We start from the raw sequence: 16,407 nt of genomic DNA, 5'->3' as shown, positions 1-16,407 counted from the left end.
TGACGCCAATGTTGAGATGAGCAGACGGGCGGCGCCTGTGCCAACCATGGGACCCTTTGGCTGTCCCCAGATCGGACGGTTGGTCGGGCAGCGGACGGTGGGAACGAGATGCCCGAATATTGTACGTGGTAGTAGTACGCGCTGGGGTGAGTGAGGTGAGAATGGGGGGCACCTCATTAAAGAAGAGGCTCCACGCGAGATTGGACCATCTCACCTCACTCTTCTTTTTGCTTTTCCAGCTTTCGTCCCAAGTGTCTCCTCCGAACTCTTGCCTGTCCTTGGGTCATCCATCCATTGTTCGGTTTTTCCCCCCCGTCGTACATTGCTCGGCTGCTCACTCGTTTCAGCCGACCTCTTCTTCTTTTTGCCCCCTTCCTTCGCGCTCTCTCTACCTGCTCCTCCTTGCGTCTCGCTCCTGCGCATTATAAACCCTTCTGTCGCTCGCTGGCCCGCTCGCCCGGCCCCCCCCTTTTTTTTCCTTACCCGCCGCCACGTATTACTACAGATCCGGCAGTACGTACTACGTACTACCTTCCACTACGCAGGACTCAGGTACCTCGAAGCTGCGGAAAGTGCAACCTTGACGACTCTGCCGCCTGCCTGCCAGCCCCCCTCCGGCCGATCGAACGCGCGCGTCTCCGCCCGTCCGCTCCCTGTTTGCTTGCTGCCTGCCTTCCTGCCCGCCTGCCTGCTGCCTGCGAGCCCCGGGCGAACAAACGAAAAAGCCAACGAACGAGAGACAGGGCTTTGCTGCTTGCTTCTTCTTTTTGATTTCCTCCCCGGGAGAGCTCCGCTGACCAACCAGGGGTGGGAGGTTTCGGTCCGAACATCCCCACTGACGCGTCTCGCGATTCGTTGCCCAGCCTCGTTCTGTCCGCCCGTCGTCCATCATTCTCCGTCCGTCCTTCAGTCCCTTTCGTATTACATTACACGGCCTCGCCTCGCCTCGCCTCACACGCTTCGCCTCGATCCGACTCGACTCGCCTGTTACGAAGAGCAGACTGAGTGTGTGTGTGTGTGTGCTCCGCGCCGAGACTTTACCTGCACATTTGACGTGTCCGAGTGCATACATACATACTTCGCAAGGCCGTACAGACGCATCTACGCGCATGCGTCTCGCCGTGGCACCACCACCGTACGCCGTCTTTTTTGCTTCTGTGTTGAGGCACCATTAAGAGACACACGCCTCTTGCCGTTGGCTCGCCCGCGCTTTCACACGTCGCTCCAGCTCCTGCCCCCTTCGCGTCACCGGAGGCCCCGTCCATCAGTCTGTCCGTCCGTCAGTCAGTCATTTGTTCGTTGGCCGCTTCCGCCAAGAGACAAGAGGACCAGGCGACGACTCGTGTGTCCCCCAGCTTTTCCCTCGCAGGTCCCCCGTCGCGGCACTTGGCTTTTCCGCTCAAGACCCAGAAAGTGGTACCCATACCCGCGCCCAGTCCGTCGCGCACACGTTTCCTGCAACTCGTCTCCATCAAAACTGCATTATGCCAGGCATCATCGTCGTCGCCAGCCGCCTCATTGTTACCGCATTTTCACCCGGCCCGTGAGCAGATCATGTCGCTTCGCCAGCCTCTGAACGAATCCGTTTTTTGCTACTGCTGTTGCTGCTGCTCCACGAGCCGCTGGACCGACCACCGACGACACCGACGCCGACGCCGACGCACACGATTGCACTAGCCTGGACGCGAGGCGACACCACTACCAGAACAGGCCACGACGGCCATACTAGCTAACCCATTCACGCGGCTATGGCCGAACCGCATCCCTTCTTGAAGCCCAACAAGCGGCACTCTGCCATACTCAACAACTCGCCCATGAGACAGCGCGCCGCTGATGACATCCTCACACATATTGCACCCCCAAACGCGATCGAGGCCCTAGCGTCGCCCCTCGGCGCGCTCAAGGACTGCCTCGACGCCGCATCTGCAGCAGAACGAGACTTCGCCATGCGCACCGCCATCGCCTCCCAAAGGATATGGGAGTGGGTGGACGAGCTGTCGCAATGGGATTGGCCAGCGCCTGGTGGGTTCGCAGACTCTGAGGATGTTGATGGGAAGCGAACAAGGCTTCCCGACAGCGCGTCGACGCCCACGGAGCCTGACCAGGCCGATTCGTTCAGCAGCTTTGCTGTTACGAATGTGACGGCATACGAGAGGAGGATGGAGGACATCCATGTCGCTATGGAGGATCTTGAGCTTGAGGACATCAAGAGCCACGTCATGCACAACCACATTATGCCGCTGTCCAGGCCCAACTCGCCCATAAAGCCGGCGGCTCATCAATCGGCCATGGCGAGCTACAACAAGATGGAGGACATGACGGCCGTTATCACCGCCATCGTGGTTCAGACGCTACCCAATCTTGCGAAGCTGTCACGCCTGCTGCAGATGTGGAGCGTACGATTGCGTGTGCTTCGCCGGGTGCCGCCGCTCTCGCTTGCCATCGAAGACGCGGAGGTGGCACTCAAATCAGGCTGGGCAGCCATCACGCAGCCAACCAGGAGATCGTCGCAAATAGTCGGAGGCGACGAAACAACACCACCACCGGGGCTGAAGCGCGAAGATTTTGAGGTCATGAAGAAGGTCGTCGCACAAAAGATCACCAAGCCCGGAACCATGCTGGATTACATGCTGGACTGCCTCGAGGGCACGCAAGACACGCTGCCTGATTCTTGGCTTGACCGCATGGAAGCCGTTGAAGTCAGCTTCAGCGAATGGGTGGCGGCTTGCGAAAGGAAGATTCGGGAAGCGGATTGGACTGCTATTGCCAACGCTCGCGAGCATGCTGCTGCATCACTCACCTCTCGTGATGTGACCGACTCGCACGGCCCCACCAAAAGACTGCTAGATGCTGATGCCGGCACTGCATATGAGGAGGAAGCTGTCATGGGTCAGCACCCGACCGACGATGAAGCCCCTTCGTCCCCACAACTCGGGCCACCCAGCGTCACTGTGGAAGATGTGGCCGGCACAACAGTGAATGCGAGCGGACAGCCTCTTTTCGACACGATCAAGGACCAGCCACCTTCCTTTGATCAGAGTATGGCGCACGCCGAGGAAGAAGACGAATTGGAGCTTCCACCCCTGAGAAGCAGACCCAGCGACGTCAGCATTTCATCCCAACCATCAGTCACTCTACGAGGAGTTTCTAGTCAATTTGACTCCCCGTCGAGCGATCCTCCCGAGGTATCCCGTTCTCCCGCCGTGCTCAAGGGACGGGTCCGTGAGGCTACATACAACGACAGCCCGCCCAGTTCGCCGCCACTCCCGGCGAATGATCCCACAGATGGGAGATTCGCGCCACCTGCAGGACTTCTGGACAGCCCTTTCATCGCACCGATCGAAGGGGAGTCAATGTTCCTCAAAGGACCGGCTGATCAGTCATTTATGGACGATTTCGATGACACCCTCTCCATGTCGGAGCTGACGAGCTCTATGCTGCGCAGAGAGAGCTCTGGAGACCAGCAGCTGCGGCAACAGATCAGTGACATTATTGAGTCGATCCCTGCCAAGATCAAATTAACGGCGGAGCCTTCGGCGGTCAGTTTGAACCCGCCCGATCTACAGCTCCCCCGGCTCAGGAAGAAGCCCTCTAAGGAGCCGTACAGAAGGAGCCCGTCGGCTCTCTCTGTTCTGTCGTCGCGGGCTGCAACACCATCGTTCACGCTGTCCCCTGCAAAGAACCCCCGGGTACGAAACCGTGGCCAGCAGGAGATCAAAGTCTATCATCTGTCAAGGTCGACTGGCGAACCTCCCATCAAGCTGTTCATTCGCTGCGTTGGTGAACACGGCGAGCGTGTCATGGTACGAGTGGGAGGTGGTTGGGCTGATCTGAGCGAGTATTTGAAGGCCTACGCTACCCATCATGGGCGGCGCTCGACCGGTCCGGACAAGACAAAGATCGAGGTCCGAGGTGTGCCAAGGACTTCGAGCGGGCTCGTGTCTAGCCTGGGATCCAGCCCTCCCAGGCCCAGATCTACCGCGCCGGACAGCTCGCCCGTGACTCCCCTCAATGTACACAAGACACGCAGGGCCGCGGGACCGGCCAACAGTGAGACACAGAGGCTGAGGCCCAAGACACCAGCCGACGCCAGCCGCTCCACCGACAATGCCCCATCATCGGAGGAGTCAGTGCGGTCACGGACGAGCTCGCGATTCAGCTGGGAAGATGACGACAGCTCGTTCCTGGGTCTGGCTGGCCCGACGGGCAAGAAGGTAGAGATGAGTGATGAGAGCCGAGCATGGGTAGAAAGCATCACGGAAAAGGTGCGACTCGCGAGCGGCGAGAGGCATGCCTCTGGGGCGGACGACAAGAGTCGGTTTGGCGAATTGGGCAAGGTCGGCGGAACAAAGAGGCTATTTCGCAAGACCGAGGAACGGATCTGGCGATGAGCGACGTCTTCATACAGGGCTTACACATGGGGATACGAACCAGTTCGGAGGCGCACTTACATACAGTACACGGCGATGGGCGGAAACCACGGGCAATCAGGAGGTGTTCTTTCATGGGGCATTGCGGAGTTTTGATATCGGGCGAACGATGCACAACAAAGCACGGCACGGCACGGCATGGCATGGTACGGCACGTTTTCACTAAGCAACGCGCTGTCTGCGGTGTCAAGGGGGAGTGCTTGGGGCCCCGAAGCCGGGATTGCACAGTACGACGCGCGAGAGCAGGACAGGAAGGAATACCCATTTCATTTTAGTTAGCTAGCGTTAGAGACACGGGAACACAAACGACTTGTTGTCTTTGTTTTTTACTTTTTGCCACATGATGCAGCCATGAAGCTGAGTGCGACGTCTAAGACTGTCGCTCAGGTCTCTGAAGCGAAGTGCATTCACAATCACACCGCCGAGAAGAGGGACGTGGTAGGTGCACATTATCTGCCTCGACCAGCCACCTTGAATACTCTAGAGATATTACATGTCCATGTTCCCATTCATCAGATGTTTTACCAAGTCCGTGATTACCGTGCCAATGCTCCCATACTTACAATAGTACACACGAAGTAGATACAGACACCTCCTCGGAAGAATGCCGTACAACTCGATGCACACACAAAAAAAAGACCTGGCCAAGGAAAAGGGGGGAGGGGAACAAAATACTACAAGAAGACGCGAGCTCTAACATAGATAGATATATGTATGTTGCAAAGAGACGAGACGAGATGAGGCGAGGAGGCGAGGAGGCGAGGAGGAAACGGGTCCACTATAGCTCCGCGGCGTGGCCGCAGGCGCCCTGCTGCCACATGCGCACGGAGCGGACCGTCATGCCGCGCTCGTCGCCCGCGCCCCACGTGGGAAGCCAGTCGGTCGCGGCGTCCCAGAACGTCCACTGTGCGTTCTTGGCCTTGTCGATCCAGGGCTTGCCGCCGACGTTGTCCCTGGGAGGAGGGGGAGAGTGGCGTTAGTGAAATTTCTTGTATGGTTCTCCCAGCTTTGCAGTTGCATTGATGGGTGGTTAGGTGGGTGGTTTAGAGCGCGGTGGGCTGTTAGGAGGAGGGAGAGGGGGAGGGATGGAGGATAGTAGAGGAGTGGGAAAGGTGGTGACAAGGGCGACTGGGTTGGGCGAGAGACAGCACACGAGAGAGAGAGAGAGAGAGAGAGAGAGAGAGAGAGAGAGAGAGAGAGAAAGAGAGATTTGACGTACAAGAACCAACCATTGCGGGATCCGACAGCGACGCTGAGGATGAGGTAGAAGCGCTGGTCAAAGGGGGCGTTGCCCGTGGTCGAGTTGCTGCGCGCCCAAGGGTTGGCGAGCAGGGTCTGATTCTCGGCCATGCTGGCGAAGCGCCCCACGTCGTAGAGCGGGCGGTCGCGCTCGAAACCGATGAACAGGATCTGGTGAATGCGCGAGTCGATATAAAAATAGATGTACTTGGGCGTCCACTGCACGCCGAACGTGTGCAACGACGACGAGTAGTCGCCGCGCCGGATGCGCTTCGCGTTGGTGGTCCTCCAGTACGAGTTCGTCTCGGAGGTGGGGCCTGTGATTTTGGTTATGAGGAAAGTGTCAGCGTTGGCACTTATATACAATACATTCAGATTACTTGTACGGGAGCGGAAAGACTCACCCCAATGCAGTGTGCCGTAATAGTAGTTGCGGCCGCCTTCAGGATAGTCTCGCCTGTTGCCACGGGCCTCCATAATGTCTATTTCGCCGCTGCGAGGCCACTCGCCGTATACCGAGTCCTCGGGCATCATCCCTGGGCCATGTTGTCAGGTTCAAAAGCAAATCTAGTGGTAGGGAAAGACAGAGGAGAAAGAGTGAACATCGCCTTGGGTCAGGGCTGAGATGTTGGGTGGGCGACAACTCACAGATGGAAGGCCACATCCAGTCCCCCTTGGGCAACTTGGCGACGACCTCAACCTTTCCGTAGCGGATGCTCTTCTTGCCCTTGGTAGACAGGCGCGCGGAGCGCACGGGCGGGATCATGGCTCCCTTCTCGGGGTTGGACCGCACAAAGCACGATGAGTTCTGCCGGCTCGTGCAGGTGCCGTCATGGAGCAGATCCAGCGTGTAGTTTGCGTAGAGCTGGTCATTTGTGATGCTCGTTGTCTCGTTGGTCAGCGTGGGCACAATGTGCAGGCCCGAGGCATCAATGTACGAGTTTTTAGGGTCCGTCGTCGTCCAGTCGAAGGCGCCTGTGCCGAAGCCGTCGAGCTGCACCTCGTGCGTCCAGACGTCCGTATCGAGCCTGTCAAAGTGGTCTTCGTATACGAGACAGTACTGCAAGTTGCGCTGCCGGGTCAGCTCCGTTCTTGTCTCTGTTCATGATGAGGACTCAAGGTCATCCGAGTCTTGTGCACTTACGTCCAGGTTCCGGTACGGCCAGACCAGAAAGAAGCATATGGCCCCTGCGCCGATGACCCCCAGCGCCATCCACGCCCAGACGATGTAGTTGTTCCAGCGCGTCTTCTTCATGGCCGGGTCTGCCAGCCACGGCTTCTCGTACTCACCGCGTAGGCGATAGCTCTTGAATCTATGCCGGAAGCCCTCATAGACGGATGAAGCCCTGGGCGTGGCGTGTGGCGACGGCCCGGACGGGCTGTTAGTGGTCATCGTCGCTACGGGAGCGGGAGGGAGGATGGCGCGGGCCCTTCTCTGAACGGGCGAGCCGCCCTCGGGCTTCTCCTGCACGTCGACCATGGCGGTTTGCTTGCTTCAATCTAAGTGCCGTCGACTGGATGAGGGGAGAATCTCGAGCACCAACAGGGAGACAAGGGTAAGGCGAGAGATGTTGGGGGGATATAGATGGCGCGCATGGGAACGGGTCAGAGGCAACGGCAACGCGGTGTGTCCGATGCGCTGCATGGCCGGTCACCGATACGAGTTTCATCCTGCGAGACAGCCACAAGAGCGGCATGCCGGAGTGTTACGGCCACAGAATATGCCTCGACTGGGCCTTGGTAGAAGCTTCGGACCGCCGGCGCCTGTCGCATTCGCGGATGCACGCTAGAAGCAGCTGTGTTCCAACGCCGCGGGTTCGCAACCGTGGCTCGCTGCCGATGCTACGCTCTCGTATTTTTCTGCTCGGACGCTGTTCTGTAGGCGCGCGTTTGCGGCGTCGTGCTACGAGCACAAGTTCCTCTCCACAGCGGTGATCATTTCCTCGGTCGTTCGCGCGGCAAGGACCCGGCCGAGAAGCCTCAGTCCTTGTTGGCTTTGATATCGAGTCAGGAATAGGCCTGTGTGCAGCCGATAACTACTCTAGTCTGCTCAGACTTCAAGTATACGCAGAGGGTCCATGGGCCTCGTCCCTGACTCTTCTATCTGCGTGCTAGGGCCAAGAGTCAATATTGCAACCCTTCCCCTTGCACGCTGCTTCTTTCGGCAAGCTCAAAGCGTGAACGCCGTCATCTGCGAAGCCCCAGACATGGTCCTGGACACATGAGACGAGCTGCTTGCCGCGGGTCACCCATCTCCAGTCATCGCTTAATTTCATTCGAAAGGCGTATAACTCATGGTCGTATGATACATCCGTCACTCGCTGCTGGCGGGGAATAAAAGGGCTGGCGGATGAGACGATGACCGAGCGTACAAATTGCTGGCAGGCTCGCGAGTCACGGCCGCTGCTGAATGGCCCATGCATCTGGAAATCCTTCTCGTCCGCCGCTGAGCGAGGTTGCGCTGGCCATCGTGTACGGGCGCGGGGTGTCATCGGTGGCGCGGACGGGACAAAAGAGCCAGGCAAGGCAGGACGTCGTCGGTGTGGCACCTCCACCAGCTCACCCGAACTTCATTCCAAATTCTAGGGTCCCCGGTTCCCCGTCCGTCTCTGACGGCTCTGAGCCGGGCCGGCACTAACTTTAGCCCAGCCGGACGCCACGATCTGGTGGCTTGAGATGGTGGCCCCGGCAAGAAGGAGAGTCGCAGTGTGTGATACCGAGACCATTCGTGGCGCGAAATCAACTCCGAAGACGATGGCGGACGAAAAAGCGAGTCGTGGCGGGCCGTGCATTTACCGCCGCCGTGAGTTGTGCATGTATGTGCACGACTATGCAAGGCGCCGGAGAGGGAAGCAAATGATGCACAAGGACGAAATTTTTCCCACGATGTTGACGAGTCGGAAGGCAGTTGAGGCGCTCACTAACTAGCGCGTCGTCGCACTAACTCTAGGTCACTGCTTAGGAAGCCGCGCCCCGCCGTGCCGACTTCCCATGGTCATGGTCACCACCTCATCGTCCATCCATGGATCCTGCCAAGGAAGGCGCACCGGGAGAGCGTAGCTTCCTTGTTGAAGGTGAAACATGGCAGCTCTGCAACGCTGCGACGTGCCCATGAGGAAGGCACGAGAGAACCATATTCCGTAAGCGCCTCAAGACTCAGGGATCCACCGACTTCCAGGTTGAAGCTGTTCGTTATCGGGGGGAGCCATACGTGGAACTACAGTAAGAGAGCGACCGTCCGCCTCAACGACGCCGTTCCATCACCGTCGGCCTCCCCAGCGTCCACCAGCGGCCTCCTTCGGCAGCGGCTACGAGCCAACCTTGAACTCGACCGCGGGTCGGCCTAGCCACGACGAGGCAACGCGTGGTAAAGCACGACTAATCGTCTCGTCCTCGGCGTCGGCTCGTGCTGTGCCGTGAGCATCGAGCTGGAGAACGCCTTCTGGCATCACCGAAGCCCCCAAGATTGTCACCTGTGCCACCGGCCATGACATGCTGCCTTGGGCTGAGTCGCTCGATGGGGAAGCTAGGCGCGCTGTCGCCAATTTGCTGCGTTTACCTTGGTGGCATCTGCACTATCTATCTTTGTGGTGCCAAGAATGACCTCTTGCGTTGGGGTGATGCCGGCTCGTGTTCGCTCCCGCGTTGCCATCGACGGCACTGGATCCGAGGAACTGCCTTCTTATCTGCATCTCGTTCAGCCAGCCAGGCTCCCGGACGAGGCGGCTGGCCTCGGCTCGACCGGTGTTTATCCCTTGAATCCAGCTCACTGCCTTGGAAGTTGGCTAGAGACATGAAGCTATCCAGCCTGATAAGGTACGGCACGAGTCCCCGGACCCCTTCCCAGACTAGGATGTGAGGCCAGGGGTGCGTTTGGTGGTACTCAGTATGCACCGTTGCCGTATGCTGGGTCGGTAGCTGAGCAAGTACTCAACTCCCACAACGGTTCCTGGCCAACCGGAGTGTTGCTGCTCTCGGCCGGGACAAGGTGATACAATTATGACTTACATGCACCGCAGCGACATGCGAGGCGGCTTTCATGCCTTGACTCACCGACATGCATCCCTCGTCTCGGCTCACACCCCGAGACGGACGATGATATCAACGAGGCCACTATTCTATTGCATCATGACAATGGCTCTTTATCTGTCCAGCTGGATTGTGTCGTGGCATCGACCGGCCTTGACTGACTAGCTCGGCTCGGCCTTTCTCTAGGCGATTTCGATGCTAACGGACGCGGTTACCAATGGCCGCGCCGGCGTTCATCATCACCGGTAGACCCATGACGGCAATACGACTCTGGCCTTGCAGCATCTCCTGCAACAAGCGAGAAGGGCGGTCCACACACGACGCTTGTTGATCCACACACGGTCCAGGAACAGCGCATTGCCAGATGCCGTGCTGCAGTCCGCTCAGCCGGGCTGGGTTTCGGCAGGCGTACGAAGTAAGTGACCAGGGCTGCAACCACTTCGCACGCCGTCGCCGTGTCGAACGTATTGCAGAGTTACAGGTGGGTGCGGTACTTGATGCCGTTGACGTCGGCGTTCCATCATCCAGCTCGACCCACTCCTAGCATCGCTACGGATAGAGCCACGACATCGACCACCCGGATAAGATCCGAATGCCTCTACTATTGACTGCTCCGAGGAGGAACTGGCGAAGGCGGTCATGGTTCTTGACAAGTGGCCAACGCGGTCATGGATTTTACAAAGCCATCCACTATCTGCTGCGGGCCTCGACCTGTCGATGCAAGCCAGGGAGTCGGGACCAGCACCGGCAAGGTCACGCCGTGATGAGGGAGGGTTACCTCTGCGGTCGCCAGCCCCCAAGCACCTAATTAACCTGCTGCTGGTTATTGACAGGAATGTCTGCGGCGGGTACCTTGCGAGTGCGCTCGCGCTGCTCTGAAGACACGAACTAGTTAGTGTCCTCAACAGTCCATCTCGGCCGCCCCGTTAAGGTGTTCTGCTCTTGCAGCGTCACCGCAGTGCCACCTGGCTGGATCCCGATGATAATCGCTTTGACACTGATCAGCCTATTGGCCTGATTCGAGTTCTGGAAGGTAGTGTGTCGAGCGCTGATGTTCTTAAGGGGCTCTCTCGGCCTCTGTGAGCAGGTCGGCCTTTCATTATTGCTAGAGTTCGACACATCTCGAAGTGGGCAGCAACTGGGACTTGCTACTGGAAGCATCGCTTTCAGGGTCGCACTCCGCCATGGATCCCTCCGAAATGCCCTCCGTCCATGGGCTCACTCCTCTTCCGAGGAACAGGTCTTTTGCGACTCCGTCACTGGCGCCGTCCGAGTCCAGCGGGAGCAGCTCGGGACCGAACACGCCCCCAAATAGGCAATATGACGATGAATTCCGTTACAAGACGGTAGGTGAAGCGCAGCCTCAGTTCACTACAAGCTAATGGCATTGACGTCTACGTAGATGGTCAGGTACCTCAACAACAGAGTAGTGGCCAGTGGTTGGACACCCCCTGAATCTGCCCGAAGTCACGACGACTGTCTTGGAGTTTTGCTGCGACGATCAAGAGGCAACTATGTCACCGCCCCAGATACAGTTCATCATGTCCTTTTAGGGGCTGTAATGCGACTGAATCTGAGCGTGGCAGTCACGATACGCCCACAGCTGCTCGATGGTGTTCTCAAGTCCCTGACGCCAGGCCATACAGAGTTGAAATTCAAGGACGGCTCGCAGGTCCAGATCATCGACTCTCTGTCTTTTGCACACTCGGCAACAGTTAAGAAGTTTCAATATGCTTGCATTTGCCGGCAGGAGCGGCTTGTCCTTGTCTGGCATGATGATCTACAGAACATCGTTCCGGCCGCGACACAGATGGAGGAGAAGCTCCTCTCGCTGGTAGGCCGCGTACTTTCCACTTGCCATTCTTCACAAGCTTACCTCAAAAGTAGGTCTGGGGCGAAGGCAGGCTACCGTTCAACATTCTCCCGATGCCCAGCAGAGCACCTTCCGTCATGTCATCCGGCATGTCCAGCCCTAACGGTTATTCGACGCCGGCGCTGGAAAAGGGAACACCCCTATCATACATCAACGAAAGTACTGAGGAACTCGACAGGGATCCCGGCATGGACCGTCCCGAGTCTGTCGCTCGACCTGTTGCTCGGGCTTCGGCCTTTTTCGTTGGAATGGCAATGTGCCTATCCATCTGCTTGTTGTTCGGCGCCTACATCGGCAAAGTGGTCACCGAGTGCATTCTGGACGGCTCGTGGATGCACCTGGCCCTCGTTGCCCCGATCCCCCTGCTGATATGTGTCAGTCTGTTCTTCTTTCAAGTCATTTTCAGCAACCTTTTCCAGATGATCGGGCCCATTGGCGGTGTCAGCACAAATTCGAGGTACTACTCATGCCACAAGCCCTGCCTTAAACGGGCTTTTGCGGATGGCTTCCTGCCCCCCAAGATCACTATTCAGATGCCCGTCTACAAGGAGGGTATGGAGTCTGTGATTATTCCGACCATCCGCAGCCTCCAAGCAGCCATCTCATTCTACGAGTCCCACGGCGGTTCTGCCAATATCTTCGTCAACGACGATGGTCTCCGGGCGGGTATGGACGAAGCAATCGTCCAACAGCGACGAGACTTCTACCATGACAATAACATTGGATGGGTTGCACGGCCGAAGCACAACGGGGATGAGGGTTTCGTGCGCAAGGGCAAGTTCAAGAAGGCGTCCAACATGAACTTTGCCCTCAACATTTCTCAAAAGGTAGAGGCCTATATTCAAGAAATGGTCGATGAGCGGCTGGCCTCGCTTGGATCGGATATGGTGGACGAGGCTGAGGAGGCCAACATGTACTCGGAGGCTTTGGCCCGCGTGCTGGCCGAGAACCCTCTTGCTTGGGCTGACGGCGACATCCGTGTTGGTGAATTCATTCTCATTGTCGATTCGGATACCCGGGTGGTATGTTGCGCACTCCCTATGATCTGAACAGACCTTGAAGCTCATTTTTGCAGCCCGTCGACTGCCTCCTCTACGGAGCCGCGGAGATGTTCCTGTCCCCGGAGACAGCAATTGTCCAGCACTCTACCGGCGTCATGCAGGTTGCACACGACTACTTCGAAAATGGCATCACGTTTTTCACAAACCTTGTCTACACTTCGATCCGCTTTTCCATCGGCTCCGGCGAAGTTGCGCCCTTTGTTGGCCATAACGCGTTTCTCCGGTGGCAAGGTAAGCAAGCGCCCATTGCGGCGAAACTACACGACTCTGCTAACAATCGGTAGCTGTTCAAGAGGTGGGAGTCGCAGAAGACTCGGGTCATGTCCCTTACTGGTCTGAGAGCCATGTCTCCGAGGACTTTGACATGGCACTCCGCCTGCAAATGCGAGGCAACATCATCCGGATTGCCAGCTACCACAACGACCAATTCAAGGAAGGTGTCTCTCTGACCATATACGACGAGATTGCTCGCTGGCAGAAGTACGCGTACGGCGTGAGCGAGATGATCTTCCACCCTCTCCACCGCTGGATCTTCAAAGGGCCCTTTACCCCCCTCTTCTACACCTACCTCGGGTCCAACATTATGCTCTCGTCCAAGATATCCATCATGGCCTACATGTGTTCCTACTTTGCCCTCGGCTCCGCCCTCTTGCTCACCGTCATCAACTACTTCATCGTCGGCTGGTTCCGCGACGACCTGGGGAGCTGTTACCTCACCTCGTGGAACGTTTTCCTATCGCTCATCGTCGTCTTCAACGCCTCGGGTCCCGTCTCCCTCGCCATCTTCCGCTACCGCACGGGCGAGCGCTCGCTCCTCGGCTCCCTGATCGAGAACCTCAAGTGGATGCCCATGATGACCGTCTTCTTCGGCGGCATCTCCTTCCACATCACCATGGCCCTGCTCGCGCACCTCTTCTACGTCGACATGCAGTGGGGCGCCACGTCCAAGGAGAAGGAGGACAGCAACTTCTTCCAGGAGATGCCCCGCATCTTCAAGACGTTCAAGTGGATGTACCTCACCATCGCGCTGCTCGTCGGCGCCTTGGTCTACCTCGGCGCCTTTGCGCCCCCGGACTGGGCCATCACCGACTTCTCCGTCATCGTGCCGCTCGCTCTCAACCTGGGGTTCCACGCCTTGGTCCCGCTCGTGCTGAACCCGAGCCTGATGGTGTTCAATTACTAGTCGATACCGCGACCGAATGCCGTTTTCTGCCGGTGTGTTCTCAGCGGGTTAATCGTATGAGGTAAAACGGTATCTGGATCTGTGTAGGAGTTTCAAGCCATATCAAGTATGAGTAAATAGATGCGGGGCGCAAGGGACGGTGACGGATGGAGTGCAAACCGGACAAGATTTTTAATGGTAATGTAGGGGGAATGTGCCCCCTCGAGTTTTCCTTTGTCGCTTCACTATCGCCATCAAAAGCTGCATATAGAAACCACATGCACAAGCCTTGATATACGAGCATTTAGACGCAATGTATTATTCGTCGTCATGAATTAATTCAACTTTGTCTACTCTTCGCGCCTCAATCATCTACCACATTGATGCCGCGGTGCTTCTTCCTCTCGCTCTTCGCCCTGCCCTTGTAGTGCTTCTTCCCCGCCACCACCTCCACGTCCTTGGGGTCGATGCCGTTCTCCAGCGCAATCATGGAGCGCGCCTTTCGCCCGCTCAGCATCTTGCTCGCCGCGCTGTTGCCCGACGCGCTCCCCTGCTCCGAATACTTGTAGCTGAAGGGCATGGCGAGGTGGCCCTGGACGTTCTTGGGCTTGAAGAAGCCCGCGTCGAGCTTCTCCGTCTTGGGGCCTGAGGGGATGGCGATCATGTCCGACTCCGTGACGGAGGGCGCCACAGTGTCGTCGTCCTCGAGGGAATGAGAGTGGGCGGCGGTCACGAGAGCGGCACGTCGTTTCTCCGGGAGGTGAAACTCGTCGTATAGCTCGCTGTTGAAGGCCTTGGCGTCCTCGATGCCTGGAGGCGGGCGCACGAATAGCAGCTTGCCATTCACATAATCCTTAAGGACGTAGCGCGCCGCGCGGGACTCGTCAGGCTGACCGAGGCCCTGCGTGTGGAATCCACGCGCCATAGCGTATGCGCGCAGGAGCTCCTCCGATGTGGGAACACCCGTGCCTCCCTCCTCGAGCGGCCGCGTCTTGATGCGAATGCCGTACACGGCCTCGAGGAAGCGTTGCGGGATGCGCTGCGTGACGAGCCCGACGGGGCCTGTGTACTCGCGCATCTGGTCAATGGGCAAGACGCCGTTGCAGACGAGGTCGGCCTTGGTGAAGGCGAAGTTGGGGAACACGAGACCGGGGCAGTCGCACAGGATGACGCGCTCGCTGAGGTGGATGGTTTGGAAGTGCTTCGTCTTGCCCGGCGTGGACGAGACGGACACTTTTTTGGCGCCAATGAGGGCGTTGATTGTCGACGACTTGCCGACGTTGGGGTAGCCGACCAGACCGACTTGCAACTTGTGGTCCGAGCCTGGACGTGTTAGCCATACATTTTGCTTTCAAATAAAAGGTCCGTTGATAACCATACCTGCATCTTCGGGAGCATGTTGGAGGAATATATCCTCCAGCTCCTCAACCGTCAGGATTTGAGTGTCCACATCACCATCTGCATCAACCCCGCCTTCCTCCTCGCTTTCGTCTTCCTCTTCGGACTCATCGATTTCATCATCCCTCGCAGGCTGCTTCCCCGCCTTCTTTGACGGTTGTGGCGCCGGGGTAGGATCGGAGTCGGAGTCGCTGTCCCTGTCTCTCGCCTCGTTCAACTCCTTGGCCAGCTGAGCCGAAAAGAACCTGTAGGCAATGCCGGCCTTCGTCAGGTACTTGGCCCACGCCGTTCTTTGCCGTAGCGTCATCATGTCGGCCTTGTTGATAAGTAAAAGGTTCTCTTTCTTGGGGTCCACCGCCTTGACATAGACCTCGAGGTCGTCTGAGCGGAAGAGGAGGGGATTCCTAGCGTCGACAATCTGGACGACGAGGTCGGATCGTTCAATGACGCGCCAGAGCTGTCTCCAGACCTCGATGTTACGCTCAAACGGGGTCATGAGAAGATCGTTGTTCTCCTGCAAATCTGCAAGGCCTCTCCTCCAGTTCAGAAAGGCTTCGCGTTCACGGACGTCGAGCTCCTGCGGGGTCGTGGAGGCATCCCACTTCGGCCTCCTCGGGACCGTCAAGCGTGCCTTGTGCATGCGATGCTTGCCCAGAACAGCGCGCTCCTCGTGCGCCGAGAGCAGGTAGGGGTTCCTCTGGTCGGTGTGGATGATCTTGACGTTGTTCATCTTCTCGGCGGTAAAGTCGGTGCCTGCCAGCTCGGCGGTGGCCAGGAACTCGTCCAACGCGCCTTGCTCCGTGACGGAGCGCATCTTGACCCAAGCTGCATCCTGTTTCTCGTTGACGAGATACTGCTCACCGGTAGCATGGTTTGTCCTCGTGATGGCAGATGTCTTCTTTCTGTCAGAGCCCTTGTGCTTGCCAAAGCGATCGTTCATCAAGGCATTGCCAAGCCCGACGCTCTTTTTGGACTTTGCGAGAACCATGGCGGCGGTTCGTCCGTTGCTGCCCTGAAGGTCTTTTATGCCAAGACAATACCAGCAGACACAGAATAAATGCCACCACAAGTGCGAGGACAGATGCTGCGACTCTGGGGGATGTGACGAGGATCACCAAGAATGATGCAGGAATTGAGACGAGTCGAGCGCCGCTGATGAATAATGCGACAGGATGGAGGGGCAAATTTTCGGTCTTGGGCGAGGTGGGTGAGCCC

General features: G+C 57.8%; 5 protein-coding genes across 5 annotated transcripts; 2 read left to right on the top strand and 3 right to left on the bottom strand.

Moving 5' to 3' along the window:
• Positions 1 to 223: 223 nt before the first annotated feature.
• Positions 224 to 4,740, top strand: JDV02_005198 (uncharacterized protein). Its single transcript, XM_047986468.1, has one exon. The coding sequence runs from the start codon at positions 1,749 to 1,751 to the stop codon at positions 4,389 to 4,391; it is 2,643 nt and encodes an 880-aa protein (XP_047842450.1). The 5' UTR covers positions 224 to 1,748; the 3' UTR covers positions 4,392 to 4,740.
• A 468-nt stretch (positions 4,741 to 5,208) lies between these two features.
• Positions 5,209 to 7,149, bottom strand: JDV02_005197 (uncharacterized protein; the record flags this gene model as incomplete). The annotated part of the gene is made up of 5 exons (XM_047986467.1): positions 5,209 to 5,383; positions 5,650 to 5,986; positions 6,074 to 6,205; positions 6,318 to 6,729; positions 6,814 to 7,149. The coding sequence occupies 5 exons, from the start codon at positions 7,147 to 7,149 to the stop codon at positions 5,209 to 5,211; spliced, it is 1,392 nt and encodes a 463-aa protein (XP_047842449.1).
• A 631-nt stretch (positions 7,150 to 7,780) lies between these two features.
• JDV02_005196 (uncharacterized protein) lies at positions 7,781 to 8,161 on the bottom strand (the record flags this gene model as incomplete). The annotated part of the gene is made up of 1 exon (XM_047986466.1): positions 7,781 to 8,161. The coding sequence occupies one exon, from the start codon at positions 8,159 to 8,161 to the stop codon at positions 7,781 to 7,783; it is 381 nt and encodes a 126-aa protein (XP_047842448.1).
• A 1,501-nt stretch (positions 8,162 to 9,662) lies between these two features.
• On the top strand, positions 9,663 to 14,106 carry JDV02_005195 (uncharacterized protein). Its single transcript, XM_047986465.1, has 5 exons — positions 9,663 to 11,044; positions 11,101 to 11,532; positions 11,586 to 12,593; positions 12,647 to 12,863; positions 12,917 to 14,106. Exons 1-5 carry the CDS (start codon positions 10,883 to 10,885, stop codon positions 13,813 to 13,815), a joined length of 2,718 nt encoding a protein of 905 aa, XP_047842447.1. The 5' UTR covers positions 9,663 to 10,882; the 3' UTR covers positions 13,816 to 14,106.
• Positions 14,107 to 14,118: 12 nt separating this feature from the next.
• Positions 14,119 to 16,339, bottom strand: JDV02_005194 (uncharacterized protein). The gene is made up of 2 exons (XM_047986464.1): positions 15,175 to 16,339; positions 14,119 to 15,117 (listed from the first exon to the last, which is right to left on the bottom strand). Exons 1-2 carry the CDS (start codon positions 16,178 to 16,180, stop codon positions 14,159 to 14,161), a joined length of 1,965 nt encoding a protein of 654 aa, XP_047842446.1. The 5' UTR covers positions 16,181 to 16,339; the 3' UTR covers positions 14,119 to 14,158.
• Between the last annotated feature and the right edge of the window lie 68 nt (positions 16,340 to 16,407).

This window comes from Purpureocillium takamizusanense, chromosome 4 (assembly GCF_022605165.1).
Source record: "Purpureocillium takamizusanense chromosome 4, complete sequence".
NCBI lineage: Eukaryota > Fungi > Ascomycota > Sordariomycetes > Hypocreales > Ophiocordycipitaceae > Purpureocillium > Purpureocillium takamizusanense.
This window is presented reverse-complemented; position numbering and strand designations above follow the sequence as displayed.